General features: G+C 51.9%; 1 protein-coding gene across 1 annotated transcript in view; it reads left to right on the top strand.

Moving 5' to 3' along the window:
* The window catches only part of PBX3 (PBX homeobox 3), a 22,845-nt gene that overhangs the window by 1,888 nt on the left and 5,957 nt on the right, over positions 1–15,000 (top strand). Inside the window, exons 2-5 of the mRNA XM_042052797.1 lie at positions 1,434–1,675; positions 5,729–5,919; positions 7,725–7,860; positions 14,220–14,385. Coding sequence (XP_041908731.1) covers positions 1,434–1,675; positions 5,729–5,919; positions 7,725–7,860; positions 14,220–14,385 — 735 coding nt within the window. The remainder of the gene's footprint in view (positions 1–1,433; positions 1,676–5,728; positions 5,920–7,724; positions 7,861–14,219; positions 14,386–15,000) is intronic.

Below are 15,000 nucleotides of genomic sequence, written 5' to 3' on the forward strand. Positions count from 1 at the left end.
CTGTTCCCAGAGCACACAGAGCACATTGCTGGTGCCCAGGTCCATGCCTGGCAGCTGTGTGGTGCTGGCACGTGTGGCACAGCCTGCATGGAGCTGCTGGGAGCGGGGACCAGCGCAGGCACCTGCGAACCCGTGAGGTGCCAGTGGCAGCACCCAGGACCCGCTGTGGCTGCAGCACTAGTACCTGCCCTGGAACAGAGCTAAAGAGGTTAATTGGACTGGGAGGCACATGGTGCCTTAAGCCTCTGATGGAAATGTTGATTCAAGAAGCCGTGGCTCTGGTGGGTTTGTATGACTGTAATTATTCCTAAACTTCCTTTTTGGTGCAGCTGGCACCAGCCTGGCCTGACCTGATTCACTTACAAATTGTCAACCCTGATCTATAGGGCACACAGAACGTGCTGACTGAGCAGCGTGTTGGAAATCCACAATTTAAAACAAAAATCAGATTTAAAATATTGTTGCCAACAATCCAGTGTGAGACCACTGGAGATTCAAACACTTGCTTCAGTATCCTGGCATCATGACAGCATCCCGGTCCCTGCACAGCCAAGGGGAACTCTGATCCCTTCTTGTTCTGCCCTGGCCTGTGAGCAGCCATTGTGGAGCATCTGGAGCTTCCACAGCCACTCCCACTGCGGCCATTCCCGAGGGCATGCTCCCAGCTCTGTCACCCCCATTTCCCTCCACCTGTGTGGTGCCAGAGGCCACAAGCACACTTGGAAGTGGATGCATCCGTGGTGTTTGTGCCGATGGGAGTGACAGCATCTTCCAGCTTTTCCCCTGCAGCCTGATGTAGCTGAGGAGCAAGCGTCAGCTTTTCTCCAGGCATTTTAAGCCAACACTTGGGCCTCATGAAGGGATGGAGTCCAGTGGGAGAGGTCTCCCTAAAAATAATGTGCATTTGGAAAGAAATGAGAAGCAAATCAATTATTTTCAAATAGATAATGCCCTTACTTTTACCACACAGCATTACATCAAAGTGATACAACACACAGGATAGTGCCAGCCCTGCACAGGCTTAGCTGGGTCTTGGAAAACAACTGGAAGGTGAATGTCCCTGTCCTCATGTGAACACCCCTCTGGTTCTTACAATGATGTGTTTAAAATTCTTCAGGGCCCTTTAAAAGCCTTGCAAAGATGTTCCTGCTGTGTATGGGAGCAGAGAGGGTCCCAGGGCACTGCCAGCCCCTCGTGGCACTGGCTGGATGGTGTCCGACGGGATTGGCTGCGGAGGGGGTGCTGGCTGGGGAGCTGGGGCCGTGCTGGGGGCAGGGCTGGGGCAGGGCTGGGCCCCTGGGCAGGCGGGTGTCACAGTGGGCTTGTGGCAGGCGGGCAGTGAGCGGGCAGTGAGTGGGCAGTGAGTGGGCAGCGGCCGGGCAGATGCAGAAGTACTGACTGTGTTTTCTCTTGTTCTCTCTTTTCTGCACAAGGTTTGAGCATCCGAGGAGCCCAGGAGGAAGACCCTCCCGATCCTCAGCTAATGAGACTAGACAATATGCTTCTGGCAGAAGGAGTCTCAGGTCCGGAGAAAGGTGGGGGATCGGCGGCAGCAGCTGCAGCCGCAGCAGCCTCTGGAGGGTCTTCAGATAACTCTATTGAACACTCAGATTACAGAGCCAAATTGACCCAGATCAGACAAATCTATCACACAGAGCTGGAGAAATATGAACAGGTCAGACATCAGCCTCTCACTTGTTCGTGTACCTCACGCTGCTCTCCTCTGCTTGCCAGTGCCCACTACTGCCCGCTCTGGACCACAACCCTTCCTCCCCTTCCCCACCCCTCTGCCCATAGAGAGCCATGACAGGAGACTGTTGGGCTCTGAGGGGCTGCTGGCTGGAGCCAGGGCACGTCTTGCATGCCTGAGTGTTTTCTGTTGTCTGTAACTGCACAAGAGCAACACCCAAGCCTGTGTTTCTCCCCTTTGCCCAGCCCATAGAGGCAGAGAGGAGGGGAGGTGTCTGTCACTCAGTGCCACCCTCTGCCCTGTGATGAGGTCTCACACAGCTGAGTCTGGCAGGTTGGGGAGCACAGGCAGACAAGGGCTGTGTTGGCCATCTCAGCCCACAGGCTCCTGGAACAGGTGGCAGGAGACTCTGGCACAAGACTTGGCCACGGCAGGTCGGCTGGAGCAGGTTGGAAGGGAGTGGGCAGTGAGGTGCCAGCAGAGCACCGGGCCCAGGCTTTGGGACAGAAACTAGGGAAATCCTGGTTCAGGCAGATGCCAGCACACGGTGTCTTTGTTTGGAGTAAAGAGCATGCTGTAGAGACCTGTAGGTTTGCGTTCACCACTGGGACCTGGTCACCCAACACATTTGCCATGCTGGTGGCACTGAGGATGTGTGCCACATGCTGCCAGGTGCCAGCAGCACCGTGTGTCTCGGGTGCCAGTGGCACTGCCTTGTCTGTGCTGTCTCTTTCACTGTGCTGTTCAAGTGGTGAACAAATAACTGAGCAAACACCTGTCAGGGTCTTTGTGCAAATCTGCTGTTCTCCCCTGACTCCCCAGGGCCCCAGTAGTCCTGTGTGGAGCCCCAAGCTCTCCTTGCCCTGCCAGGTGCGGCCGTAGCATTGGGGTGGGGGTGGCTGTCGGATTAACGAGCCCCGTGCAGCAGCAGCGTGTCTCATGCAGGCACAGGGACACAGGCTGCAGGCAGATCTGGGCCAGAGCGGCGGCAGGTCGGTGCTTGCAGCCGCTTCCTGGCAAACACCCTTGGACTCTAATAAGTTTAATGACGTGGGCGAAGCAGGAGCATTTTTTGCCCTGTAGCTCCATTTACAAAGGTTTCGGCTGAAATGTCACAGCCATCCGTCCACACCACAGGAAATTTTGGAGGATGCTCAAATGCTGCTGGAGCAAGAGAGAGAGGTAGAGCTGAGGATGAGCTATGCGTGCTTCCCCACGGATCCTGACACCCAGCCATGTCTGCTCAACAGACATATGATGATTTCCCCAGCCTGGCAGCAAACTGTCTCCTGCTGGTTTGTCTCACCACAGTGCCCGAAAGGCAGCCAGGGCTTGGCATCTCAGCCGCTGGCACCACAGTTTCTGGGAGGCAGGAGCCCTCCTGCAGTGGGGAGCCCGTGCCGGGCACCTGCCCACGCTGCAGAGGCGCTCCTGCCACGCTGCCCGGCGCAGGCACTCCCGCCATCCCATGGCAGCAGGAACCAGAGCACCTTCCTGGAGATGCTTTCCAGGCAGAGTTTGATCCTGATATTTGTTGCCAGTCAGGGGAATGCACTCATGAAAAAGAAAAAAAGGGAAAGAGAAATGGAAAGTGTGTCACGCCATCACCCAAACGCTCCCTCGCCGGGCGCCGGGAGAAATGGCCATGCACCGGCAGCGCCTTCCATAATTTACAGCTCCTATAACAGAGATGACATATTGAAAGCTATCTGCTGTAATTACACTGAAATACATTTTTTGCTGTAGGCAAAAGTACCGTAAGGGTCCCAGGCCTCCCGGAGCAGCTGGGAACCCACTTCCCAAGTTCGCAGATGTCTCCTGAATTCACCCCGAACTGGGGTGAAGTGTGGCAGCTTAGAAGCCACCACCAGCCTCACAGAGCACTGGCTGCCACCCTGCCCCTCAACATTGTTTTGGGCCATTTCCTCTCTTTTTCCTGTGCAGTCGTGATGAAGCACTGAGGCAGCAGGAGCATCCCTGCTCCTACAAGGTTTCTGAGCAGGTTAACAAGGCCATCACTTATAACCTGACATTATTAATAATGTCTCGGGCACCAAGCAGAGGCCTGAAAAATAGTCCTGGAAAAGGGATCAAGTAGCTCGGACGCTATAAATAAACAAGAGAAACAAGACAAAGCATCAGAGTCTTCTGAGCTTCCTCCCACTGTGCTGTGTGAGGCAGCTCTGCAGAGGGGAGGTGCTGGTGGAGATGAATTAAACTCAGGCTTCCAAAAGGTTGTAGCCAAACCAAGTCTCATCAGGCAAGTTAAGTAAATTCAGGGAAAGGTTTTTGCTTCTTGAAAGCAAAAAACAAATTTTTGCTTTTAAATGTCCAGTTTTTGATGCTATATCTCTTATAGAAAAGACATACCTGAAAATATTAGTAACGCAACAGTTGCAAATTTTATTGTACTTTAAAATTGAGTTCCCAGGATCTGAAAAGAAGGGGGCTTGTGGCTAAGTGTGTGTCTGGAATGTCCATCCAGTGCCAAATTCTTAGATTCAGCTGTATTTTGGAACAATCAGAACTGCTGCCTGATCTCGGGGAGAGCTGCTGCATTTTGGTGCCTGTGTCCCCTTCCCTTCTGTGCAACATTTCCCGGGTGAGCCAAAGCTGTTGTTCCTGCCGTCGGTCGGAGGGCTGGGCCTGAACTTTTGCATGCTCAGGTTGTCCCCTGATGAAAGAAAGAGAACGTGCCAGTGGGAAGTGAGGGTGAGACATGTTGAACTCCTTCTCCTGGAGCTCGGAGAGTCTTGACAAACCCGGGGGTGGCAGGTGGTGGATGAGCCGTGGTGGCCGCGCTGGCACCGCGAGCACCGGGCTCTGCGCCCTCGGCAGTGGCAAGCGAAGGGCTCTGCACCAGGGCTCGCCGAGCGCTGCCTCCAACGGGTGCTGCAAGGATGTAAATTAGCCTGTAATTTACTTTCAGTAGTGTAAAGAAAAAAAATCACTTTGCCTGAAGTGTATGCATCTTTCTTAAGGGTGTACCCAGATTTTAATTATCTAAATGTAAATACTTAACGAATTTTACTTAGAGTAATGAGCTAAAGTGCACACTACATAAATGAGATGTTCTAATTAATCATGTATGAACTACTGGTTTAAAGAAAAGCTATGTGAATTCTGCGAATGTTGGGCTATTGCCAAATTGCTAATCAGCATTTGCATTCATAGATGGCTTCACTTAATAAGTTGTGAGACGTTCAGCAAATGTTATAGGAAATTATGAGTTTTTAGATGCATAAACTTTTCACTTTTAACTCTTTCCCTCACATAATCTATTGAAATGTTGGAGCATCCTTGAAAATGTGGTTGTCAGACATATTATGCACATATTTTGCAGCCTGGCTTTAGAGGGAAGAGGGGAGCTAGCAGAGTTTTTGGCAGGTCCCAGCCTGCAAAGGGAAGGCAGGACAGCAGTGTGATGGCTCCTTGGATATGCGGACCAGGGGGTTCCTGGTGATGGTGTAGCCTGAAGTTTATATCAACATGTCACAGTCTGAGAGTGATAATTGAGGGCTCCCTGTGCCTTCCCTTGGCACCTCTGCCACACAGCACTGGCCAGGCTGGGGCACTGTGACACTGGAACCACCCGCTGAGGGGACACATGGTGTCTCAGAAAGCTTTCAGGTTCCTCGGTGCTGCAGGGGGGTACCCAGGCACAGGGCTCGGGGCTGCCCTGCCCAGGCATCGCCTACCTGGCTGTGAGATGTGTGGGTCCCCACACACACCCTGCCCCTGCTTGCAGCTGGTACAGGGGCTGATCCGACTGCTCCTCTCCACTGGGGTCTGGCTGGGGAAAGGGGTGAGCATGGCGGGAGCAGTGCCGTGGTCACTCGGCTTCCCTGGCTGCCCCAGGATGGCTGCAGGTCTCCTGGACAGGCTGTATGGGATCCTGTGGCCACACGTGTGTGGAGGGGACAGGGCCATGTGAGGGTCCCCCAGCCCCCAGTGCTGCCTTCCTCCAACAGCCAGGTCAGAGCTCGTGTCCTTGTGGGATGGCACAAACCCATGTCTGAGCCTCTTCTTCCTCCACAGGCATGTAATGAATTTACCACACATGTAATGAACCTCCTCAGAGAACAGAGCCGGACACGTCCCATTTCTCCCAAGGAGATTGAAAGGATGGTGGGCATCATTCATCGAAAATTCAGCTCCATCCAGATGCAGCTCAAACAAAGCACTTGTGAAGCAGTAATGATTTTAAGATCAAGGTTCCTTGATGCCAGGTAAGGCCGAGGCAAGTGCCCCTGTCTCTTTTGGGGGGGAAGCAGTAATTTCTGGGCAGCCCAGGAGAGCCTGGCCATGTTGGGAGTGGTGTCCCATGTCAGCAAGGATGGGTGGGAGAGGCTGCTCTGTCCCAGCAAAAGCCTTCATCCACAGCTGTTGTGAAAGGGACCCCCTGCACAGTAGGCTTTCAGAAGCAGCAAGGTCTTTTCTACATATTTTAGTGCAAAGACTGGGCTTGTTTGAAGACACCTACATCACTGTTGGAGCTCAGAGCCCGTCCCCAGAGCCCACAGCAGCCTGAGCGGGCTGCTTGCTCTGCAAGCTGCCGGGAGGCAGGCAGACAGGGATTAGGAGGGGGCTTTAGGCACAGTCAGATTTGTTTTGAAACCTGATGAGGTTGGATAGTGATCCCCAGCCCCTTCATAGGGCTCCTGCCTGCAGAGCAGGGCCCTGGCAGCTGGCAGGGCCTGGCAGAGCAGGAGTGGAGCCGGGCGGAATAGGGAGGAGAAGCAGGCACCATGTGGAGCCTCCCTCCTCCAGCAGCTCACGCTTCACACCTGAAAGCTGCGAGGAGCTAAACAAGACCAAAATAATGTTATTAACAAGGAGGTCACTGGCAGGTGTGGGAAATCAGGGTAATTGCAGGCAGTTGGAGGAGATGTCTGTGGAGAGCTCCAGGAACGCAAAGGTAGAGCCTGCAGATGTACATTTTAAAGTGATTTCTTTAAAAAGGAGGAAGGTAAATAAGGCAAAATGAGCGGAAGCATAGTAATGAGATAAACATAGCTCTAGGGAGGGAGCCTGGCTGCTCCAGGATACAGTGCAGTTAGCAGCACCGTGATACTCTGGAAGAGCGTGCTGGGGATTGCGCTCGGCTGCCGGCTGGCCTGGGGCGCCGGCAGTGATTGCAACAGCCCTGGGGGAAGCAGCTCCAAGGAAATGTTTAACGGGAGCCTTCCAGAGGATGTTCCGCAGAAGGAGAGCAGCCGTTGGCACGGAGGGCTGGCACTGCAGCTGTGCAGGCGCTGCCACCGTAACCCACCTTGGCTGCCACCATGGCAAGGGCTGGTGGCTCCTGTTGGCCGGAGCACGTGTGGGTGCTCTCTGCAAGGCTCTGCGCTCCGGCCAGGTGACGCACCTTGGGGCCTGTCCCGTGCGGGGCCAGAGCCTGGGCCCCGTGCAGCCCATGGCAGGAGGGGGCACAGATGGGTCTCGCTCACAAAGCCCTGAAATCCACTTGCTGTTGGAAGCCAATTAGCTCAGGGAGGGCCGTGTGAGGACACATCAGTGCGGCTGCCCCATCCTGTTCTACCGTGCTCATCCCGGGGAGCTGTGCAGGGGCCCCAGCTGACCTGTGCTGAAGGGAAGGAGGGGAAGGAGGTCTGTCAGACTGCTGCTGGCACAGAGGGGCTCTGTGGCCAGGAGCTTTGGGCTGGGCTGTGTGCCTGGGTGTGGAGGAGTCACAGGGAGGCTTCTAGCTCAGCACCTGCCTCACCTTTTCTGCCACAGCACATGTATGTGGCCTGTGGCTCCATGGGATGAACCCTGTGGGGAGGTGGGGGTGTGAAGCCAGAGGCAGAGGCTGGAGCCATGCAGGGCTGGGTGCAGGATGTGGTGCTGCTGCCTACTGCTCCCTCCCATGGTGTAGGGGAGCCCAAAGGGATCAGGGTGCCAGGGCAGCTCTGCTGTGTTGCTCTGTGCTGCAGCACAGGCTGTGAAATGTAGGCTGCTGCCCCTCATCTGACCCTGCCAGGGACCTGCTGGCATCTGGAGGAACAGTTGTGTTTTCCTTTTCTCATTTCAGACGGAAAAGGCGTAACTTCAGTAAACAAGCCACGGAAATCTTGAACGAGTATTTTTACTCCCACCTCAGTAACCCCTACCCCAGTGAAGAAGCCAAAGAGGAGCTGGCAAAGAAATGCAGCATCACGGTATCACAGGTAAGCAGCAGGGAGGACCCCCTGCACCCACAGTGTGTCAGTCTCGGGGTTCCCCTTGCAATGCTGCCGTCTCCCTCCGGGCTCTGGGAAGTGGTTCCAGTGGAGGCAAGTGGTACGGAGCCGGGCCTGCCCACAGCACCTCTGTCACCCCTTCATATTTGTGTGTTGACCATGATGAGGTTTTCAGGGTGATGGGATGTGGCTGAGCTCTGCAGGAAAGGCAGCATGCCCATGGTGGCTGGGCCTGTGCTGGGGTACAAAGGTGCTGTGCACAGAGGAGAAGATAAAAAGGCAGCAAGGTCTGCACCCCACTTCACATCAGCCTTCTCTCTGTACAACAGTGAGGCTCCTGGCTGAGCCCTGCTCTGCTCTGAATTCATTACAGCTGGCCAGGATTCTGGGTTTATTGACAAATTTAGGATCTGTCTTTATAGATCCAAATTTCTTTGATTGCTCAAAGTTGTTTTTCTGAGCCAATCATAAATTCAGCCTCTAGCTATGCTGAAGTGATAGAAGCGGCTTCTCTGTGGCAAAACTGCATTAGGAAGATTTGCTCCTTTTGCCACATATAACAGCTGTTACTGTGAAAGTAATGCAAGAAACCCAGCATCTCCCCAGTGCTGTTGTTGGCTGCAGCTGCTTTCTGTGTGGGCCAAAGTACCTGTACAGCTCAGACTGGTGTCACGCAGCAGTGCTCAGGCTGATGACACCATCGAGTTTTCCTTCACCAGGCAGCTCGAAAAGCAAAACACCACTTGGCATTCCATGTGGCCTGTATGTTTGCTAGAAACCCCAGCTATTCCCACACAAATCTGGCTTGTACAGCTTGCGGAAGGACTTGAACTTGGGTGGCAGGGAAGTGCCCTGGCAGTTCCCACGTTCTCCAGCCACCCCGCTCCTGTTGCAAGGGCCGGTGTGCCGGCTCCTCCCTGCTCCCTCAGCTCCCTTATCAATATTTCAGGTCCTTGAGTGGAGCGGTGCCTGCGGCGCATGTGTTAACTATTAATGATTGCAGGCTGCAGTATTGGCATTATTAGCAACACAACCTTTAGCTTTATAATTAAGACCTGAGTTGAGATTTACTTTATAGGTCTCCATTGAATGCATGAAAAATTCAGGCACTTTATTGAAGACTTCCAAATGAAAGGCTGCCCAGGTTCTCCAAATTTGGAATTGGTTGACTTTGGATGCACCCACAGTATCAGCCCGAGGACACGTGTGTGGGCCTTGCTGTCTCCTTGCCTGTTCCTTGGCACGCAGCACGTACCCCACTCTGACTGGGGTGGGAAGCACCTGTGCTCGGCGCCAGGGGAAGGGACGGCATGGGGATGGAGGCAGTTTCTCCCAGTCCATTTACAAATAGCTGTGGTGATGGGCAGGAAGTTTTTGACGGAAATTCAGCACACAGATGTTCCGTCTCACATTGCTCCTTCCTTGCTCTTAGCGTCGCACAAGCGGCTGCAGCCCCGCTGGGTGCAGGGCAGCCGTGGTGGCTGCTGGGCTGCTCCCTGTGCCCTCAGGCATCCCCGCGGCTGCTGTGGATGCCTGGAACCAGCCACACAGCCTGAGAGCACACAAGTGCCAGGGCACTGTGGTCTGCAGCTTTAATCTGCCTGCTGGTTTCAGTCCTTGGCATGAAATGGTTTGTGGCAATTCCTTCAGTAAGTGGTGTCCAGAAATCTTCCATGTGATCCAAGGCAGTGTGCCGTATAGTTAGGGGAGGCCATGCCATCAACACCAACTTAAAGAACCCAAAAGTTCTTCAGTTTTGGTTAGTGTAATTAGGAGAGATGACATGGGAAAGAGCCCACCAGACCTGCTGAAGAGCTGTTCCCTCTGCACTCAGTGGTGAGTCATGCCTGACAGGGAGGCGGTTAGTGATCCCACCGTGTGGACAGATAAAAAGACAGATCTAGATAAGGCTGAAGTGACTGTAGGAAATGAGATGGAACATTTGAGAAGCCATAACTGATTGCTTCTAGTGCTAATAGATCTGATTTCATTTTTAATTGGTTGTTAGATAAGATTTAATGTATATGCTGTAGAATGAAATAAAACGCAGGCAGATGGTCCAACAACCCAGCAGTGGCAGAGAGCCTGTGGCAGGAATATAGGTTTGTCTTTTTAATATTTGATACAGACATGAATTAGTTGTTCCTTGAATCCATTAGGAAGTCTGAGTGAGTGACGGGAGTAGCTGTATTGTGTCCTCCATAGCACCACGTCCAGCAGCCTCAGCCTTGCTGGGTGACATTGCCAGCCTGGTACAAGGGCAGTGCTGCCCACCCAGCCTGGCACCAGGGATGCAGGGCTGGGCCCTTGGCCTTGGCTGGAGCTTTGCTCTGGCAAATAGTTATAAATGACTTGGAAAACCTCGGGATGATATGGTGAAGCCTGGAAATGGGGCCGTGTATCATGTAATGGGAGAGGAGCATGTATGAGAGAGAGGGAGTGCATCAGCTGGTTGCTTGAGTTCCTGATGGATCTGCTGTCACAGCCAGAGAACATGAAGACCGTGGATATTCTAATCTTTGATTTCTAAAGGTACTTCCAAAGGCTGCATGGCAGTGCTGCAGGGTAGGTTGGTATTTTCTAGGTCAAACTGGGCTGGAGTTGTCTTTCTTTGTACTGAAAAGGGTATGTATTTTGAGGCCATGTAGTAGAAGATCTCTGAGCAGGCACTGTGGAGCAGCCCCGCACACACTGCTCTGGTGACTGGCAGCAGAACTCAGAGGATGCAATCCAGAACTCGGAGTGAATTGAGCAGTCACCGAAACCCTGGCAGGAGCAGCATCGCAGGAGACAGGCAGTGGCATCCGAGGAAGTGACTGAGCTGCACCTCGCTCAGGGCTTTCATGGAAGATCTCTAAGTGTGTGAATTTTCAGCTTTGACCAAGTGTCCCTTGGACCTTACCGTGTCTGTCACCATGCCCCATTTACCTCCTGTGCTGCAAACACCCTGGAGGGGCAAAGAGCTGGAAGAAGGAATAAATAACATTAAGGGATGGCTTTCCAAACTCTGGAGCTGTTGGCTTGTCTTTGATGAACAGGCTTTGTCCTTTCCCCGGCTGAGCCAGGCTCCTCTGTAGCCTCTCCTAACGATGATCCCAAGTGTTTCTCTCTTGTACTGTCAGTGCCTCGTACATGCTGGGGGCAGATTCATGGCAGAACATTTTCTCCCTCAAACACTTAATTAGTGAGTGTTTTGGGTCATCCTCCCCCCAGATTAAGCCGCTGACTGGAAATCCTGCTGCCATGGCACTTTACTGAGCTGCAAAGAAAATTGTCTCCCAGAATCGTTTTATTGCAGGTGGGAGATCAATGGTTTCAGTTTTGATACCGGTGTTTAAAATAATATGTAGAGAAGGTTTTTCAAGAAAAGCATAAAGACAAACTATTTATTAAGATGAACACCTCACACAATTTCATTTTTAAGAGTGCGGAAAAGGTAATTCTGGGGAAAAAAATGTCCTTAGCAGAGAACATTGTCAGCTGTAATTTAGAGCTACCCCATCAGCACACGTTGGAGGGAGATAAACTGTATTGTCTGTTCTCCCCTACCATGGCTGCAAGGCTGACGTTTTATACTTTTGCAGATGAGCCTCTTTCAGGGTGTCACAAACGACCATCAGTCCATCACACGGGCTGGAGAGAGGGCACAGCCAGTGCTGAGAGCGGGGCAGTGGAGTACAGCAATAACATCTTTCACTGCTTCAAACAAAAGAAGGATGTGGTTGACAAGGGAATATATTTAACATTGTTTTAAAGAAAGCATGCAGGAGCTGGTTTTCAGCAGCCCTCCGGCCCCAGCTGCTTCTGAGTGTTTCTGTGAGCAGGCGGACAAGGAAAACTGTGGATGGAGGAGCTCTTACCCCTGGACTTCATGTGGGAAGCAAGGGAAAAAGCTGCAGCATAATGAAATAGTTCTGGAGGTAAAATTCTTGGGTTTAGATCATAGACTGTAATTGTGCAACATTGATTTTTAACATCTTCTGGTTTGTACCATATTTTAGGTGTGGAACATAGACTGCGTGCTACAAACATGGAAACACAATGGAAAGATTTCCATGGTCCATGGATCTGTAGCTCCCTAATTCAGCAGCAATGCTCTTGCGTCAGCTGTGTCTTTGCCGAATGAGCACTGATTTATCCCAGGAAATCACCCACTCTGGAGACATGAGGCAGGCCTGCCCCATCCCAAATCCCACATTAGGCATCTTGATGATTTCAGTAATAATTTATTGTCTTTTTATTTAACATTGCAATTAACATGATAAATAAGTGCAACAGTATTGTTTGAAATGTAATATACAATTAAGCCCAATTAATTAATTGGCCTTCAATGATCAGGAGGAGAAATATGTTCATTGTTTTTTTAATGTGAAGAGATAGTTTGTTTTAATGAAAAATGTGTTGTGAGGCAGCTTGCGATGGAGACAACTTCCATATTTAGGGTGAGCATGGGGCTGGGCGAGGAGCCGGGTCCCGGTGCTGATGGGGAAGCCCAGCACCTGCTCCCCTGTCTTCCCTGGGAAGGTGGCAGTGCCAGCAGCACAAGCTGGGTGAGGTGTGCTCCAGGTGGGCAGGGATCCTAAATCCTGCCTGGCACAGCCTGCTGGAGCAGTGCCCTGGCCCTGTCCTGGCCAGGTTCAGCTGCCCGTGTGGGCCATGCTCACCCAGCTGCGGCCACAGCCCCCGCGTGTCCCTGGGTGGCCCCACATTCCCTGGACTGGGGCACGCTCTGCCCTGCACTGGTGAGCCATGGGAGCACAAAGAGTCCTTGGGCAGAGGGACGGGGCAGTGACTGCGGCTCCTCGGGCAGCCCCGCCGCCGCGCAGGGCGCGCGCTGCAGTCTCAGGAAGAGTTTAACATTTCTGGGTATTCATTTAGATGTGGTGTGCGGGTTAAACATAACGTACGAGCGCTGCTCCTCTCATTGCTTCCAATTAAACCTTGCTTGTTAGTTTAACCTCTAGGTAATCCCATCAAACAATTGATGTCAAGGAAACACTGCCCACAGTGGCTCTGGATGAGTGGCCATTAATTTTAATTGCCTTGATATTAAAGATTAAGAAGTATTGGGACTAGCAGAATGGAAACGATCTGATGTCAAGCAAATCCACTCGTTGAGGCTTCCCCAGGCTGCTGGTGATATTAAAATTTTACTGTGAGAATTAAATAAACCTTTATTAGTGATGGCTGTTGTTTGATTGGTCCAGGGGTGTGCATAAACAGAGGGGTCTCGTGCACATCCATGGACAATACGGTTGATGTGCAGAGATTCCTCAATTATGATACCGTTAATAAAGCATAATCTGATTGTACACAATAATTATTTGCTGGGTTTCATTAATGTATTATTGCTTCTCTGACTGACAAGGTGATATTAAGTGCAATATATAGAATATGGTGGAGTATTATCAGGGGAGCAGGATGTATAAGGTGCCTTCTATATTACTGGTAAATGCCAGAGGTTTTCCATTAATTGTGGTTAAACAAAAGATGTGCTGCATCAAATACAGCAGGATTTGACTCCTGCCTCAGAAGGGTCCTGAACTGGGTGCTGTGACAGGACCCCAGCCCCCGCCACACCCTGTGGCTGCCTGATAACCACTGGACTGCCACTGGTCCCTTCCCCTTTACCCTGCTGGGTTATTGCAGTTGGTTTTTTGTCTCTGCCGTGTTGGCCATTGTCCATGTTCCAAACTGGGTTTGTTATTTAGGAGCTCTGTTACAGCAGCTGAACTTAAACAAAGCCCCTAAGCAAGATCATACAAACTTCCCTGAGCAGCTCCAGGCGTGACCCCTGTGTGGGTTAATAGCCGGTGCCCTGGGAGCCACCTTGGCTTCAGTACAGCATCTTCAAAGGGAGATGACAAAGTGACTTTTCAACCATTATTGATTTATATGATTCCTTTCATTTTCAGCCAACCAAACACGATTCTGTGAGTAGGCTGCCAAGGTTGTTCCAGCCCAAAAATAAAGAACAATTGCTCTCACTGCCCGCTTGCCCTCAGTCAACCGGACCTTGGTCCCCCCTGAGCAGCTTTCGGGGTCTTGCACCAGTTTTGTTGACAAATGGCCCATGGTGGTAGGGGACAATGCTGTGCTCAGTAGTACAGCAAGCTCCAGGATACGTGTGGTCATCAGTCCCTTGTGCCTCAGTTTGCCAAGAGAGCAGCAGAGCCAGGTCTTGATCAGCTCCATAGTGATGTTTAACTGATCCGGGTTAGTGCTCAGTTATCCGGAGCAGGTACAGATTGTGTTTCTGGCATCTCAAAATGACATCTCAAAGGGTTCCTCCTTTGCCCAGCCAAGCACTTTGTGTCCCTCACCCTTCCCACCTCTCTCCACTGCAGGTGTCCAACTGGTTTGGCAATAAGAGAATCAGGTACAAGAAGAACATCGGGAAGTTCCAGGAGGAAGCCAATCTCTATGCGGCAAAGACGGCTGTGACTGCAGCGCACGCCGTGGCCGCGGCCGTCCAGAACAACCAGACCAACTCCCCCACCACACCAAATTCTGGTACGTACCCGGCTGGTGCGTTCGAGCATCCTGAAGGGCTGTGTGTCACGGAGGGCCCCGATGGTGCCCTAGCGAGCTCGGTCGGGATGAGGAGGATGCAGCTCCTTAGCAGCCCTAGCCATGGCACAGGGAGTAGTCCTGAGCCCCAAGGACCTCCAGGTTGGACCACGAGGGCCGAGCACTGCCGTGGGTGGTCCCAGCAGCTCCACAGCGAAGCTCCCACAGCCGTACGGGAGAGCGGAGTGGGGCCCGTGTAATTCCCGCAGTAGTGACGGCTGCCTGGCTCAGGCTTCTGGCACATTCTTTGTTTCTGTAGTTACTTTAAGCTTTTTCTCATTCACTGAAAAGAATGTAAAATGGGGCAGAGGTCCAAGTCTGGTTTTGTTAAATTTATTGTCAAGATAACAAAATAGAGGAATTTTTTAGCATGCTCTAGTTGAGTTTAAACTCTGGATGGCTTGAAATGGAGTTGATGTTATAAATAGAAATCTAAGGATGGAACTTTTATTTGCAGTTACTCTGTGACATGTTCTGCTACAGGTCTCACTGGTGTGTTGATGACATCTTGCAAGTCTGAGCACTGCAGTAGTCAGGGAGTGTATGAGGGGGGCGTTG

Source organism: Corvus kubaryi, unplaced genomic scaffold (genome assembly GCF_017639235.1).
Source record: "Corvus kubaryi isolate FWS band 111438036 unplaced genomic scaffold, C.kubaryi_AGA036_p1.0 78, whole genome shotgun sequence".
NCBI classification, from domain to species: domain Eukaryota; kingdom Metazoa; phylum Chordata; class Aves; order Passeriformes; family Corvidae; genus Corvus; species Corvus kubaryi.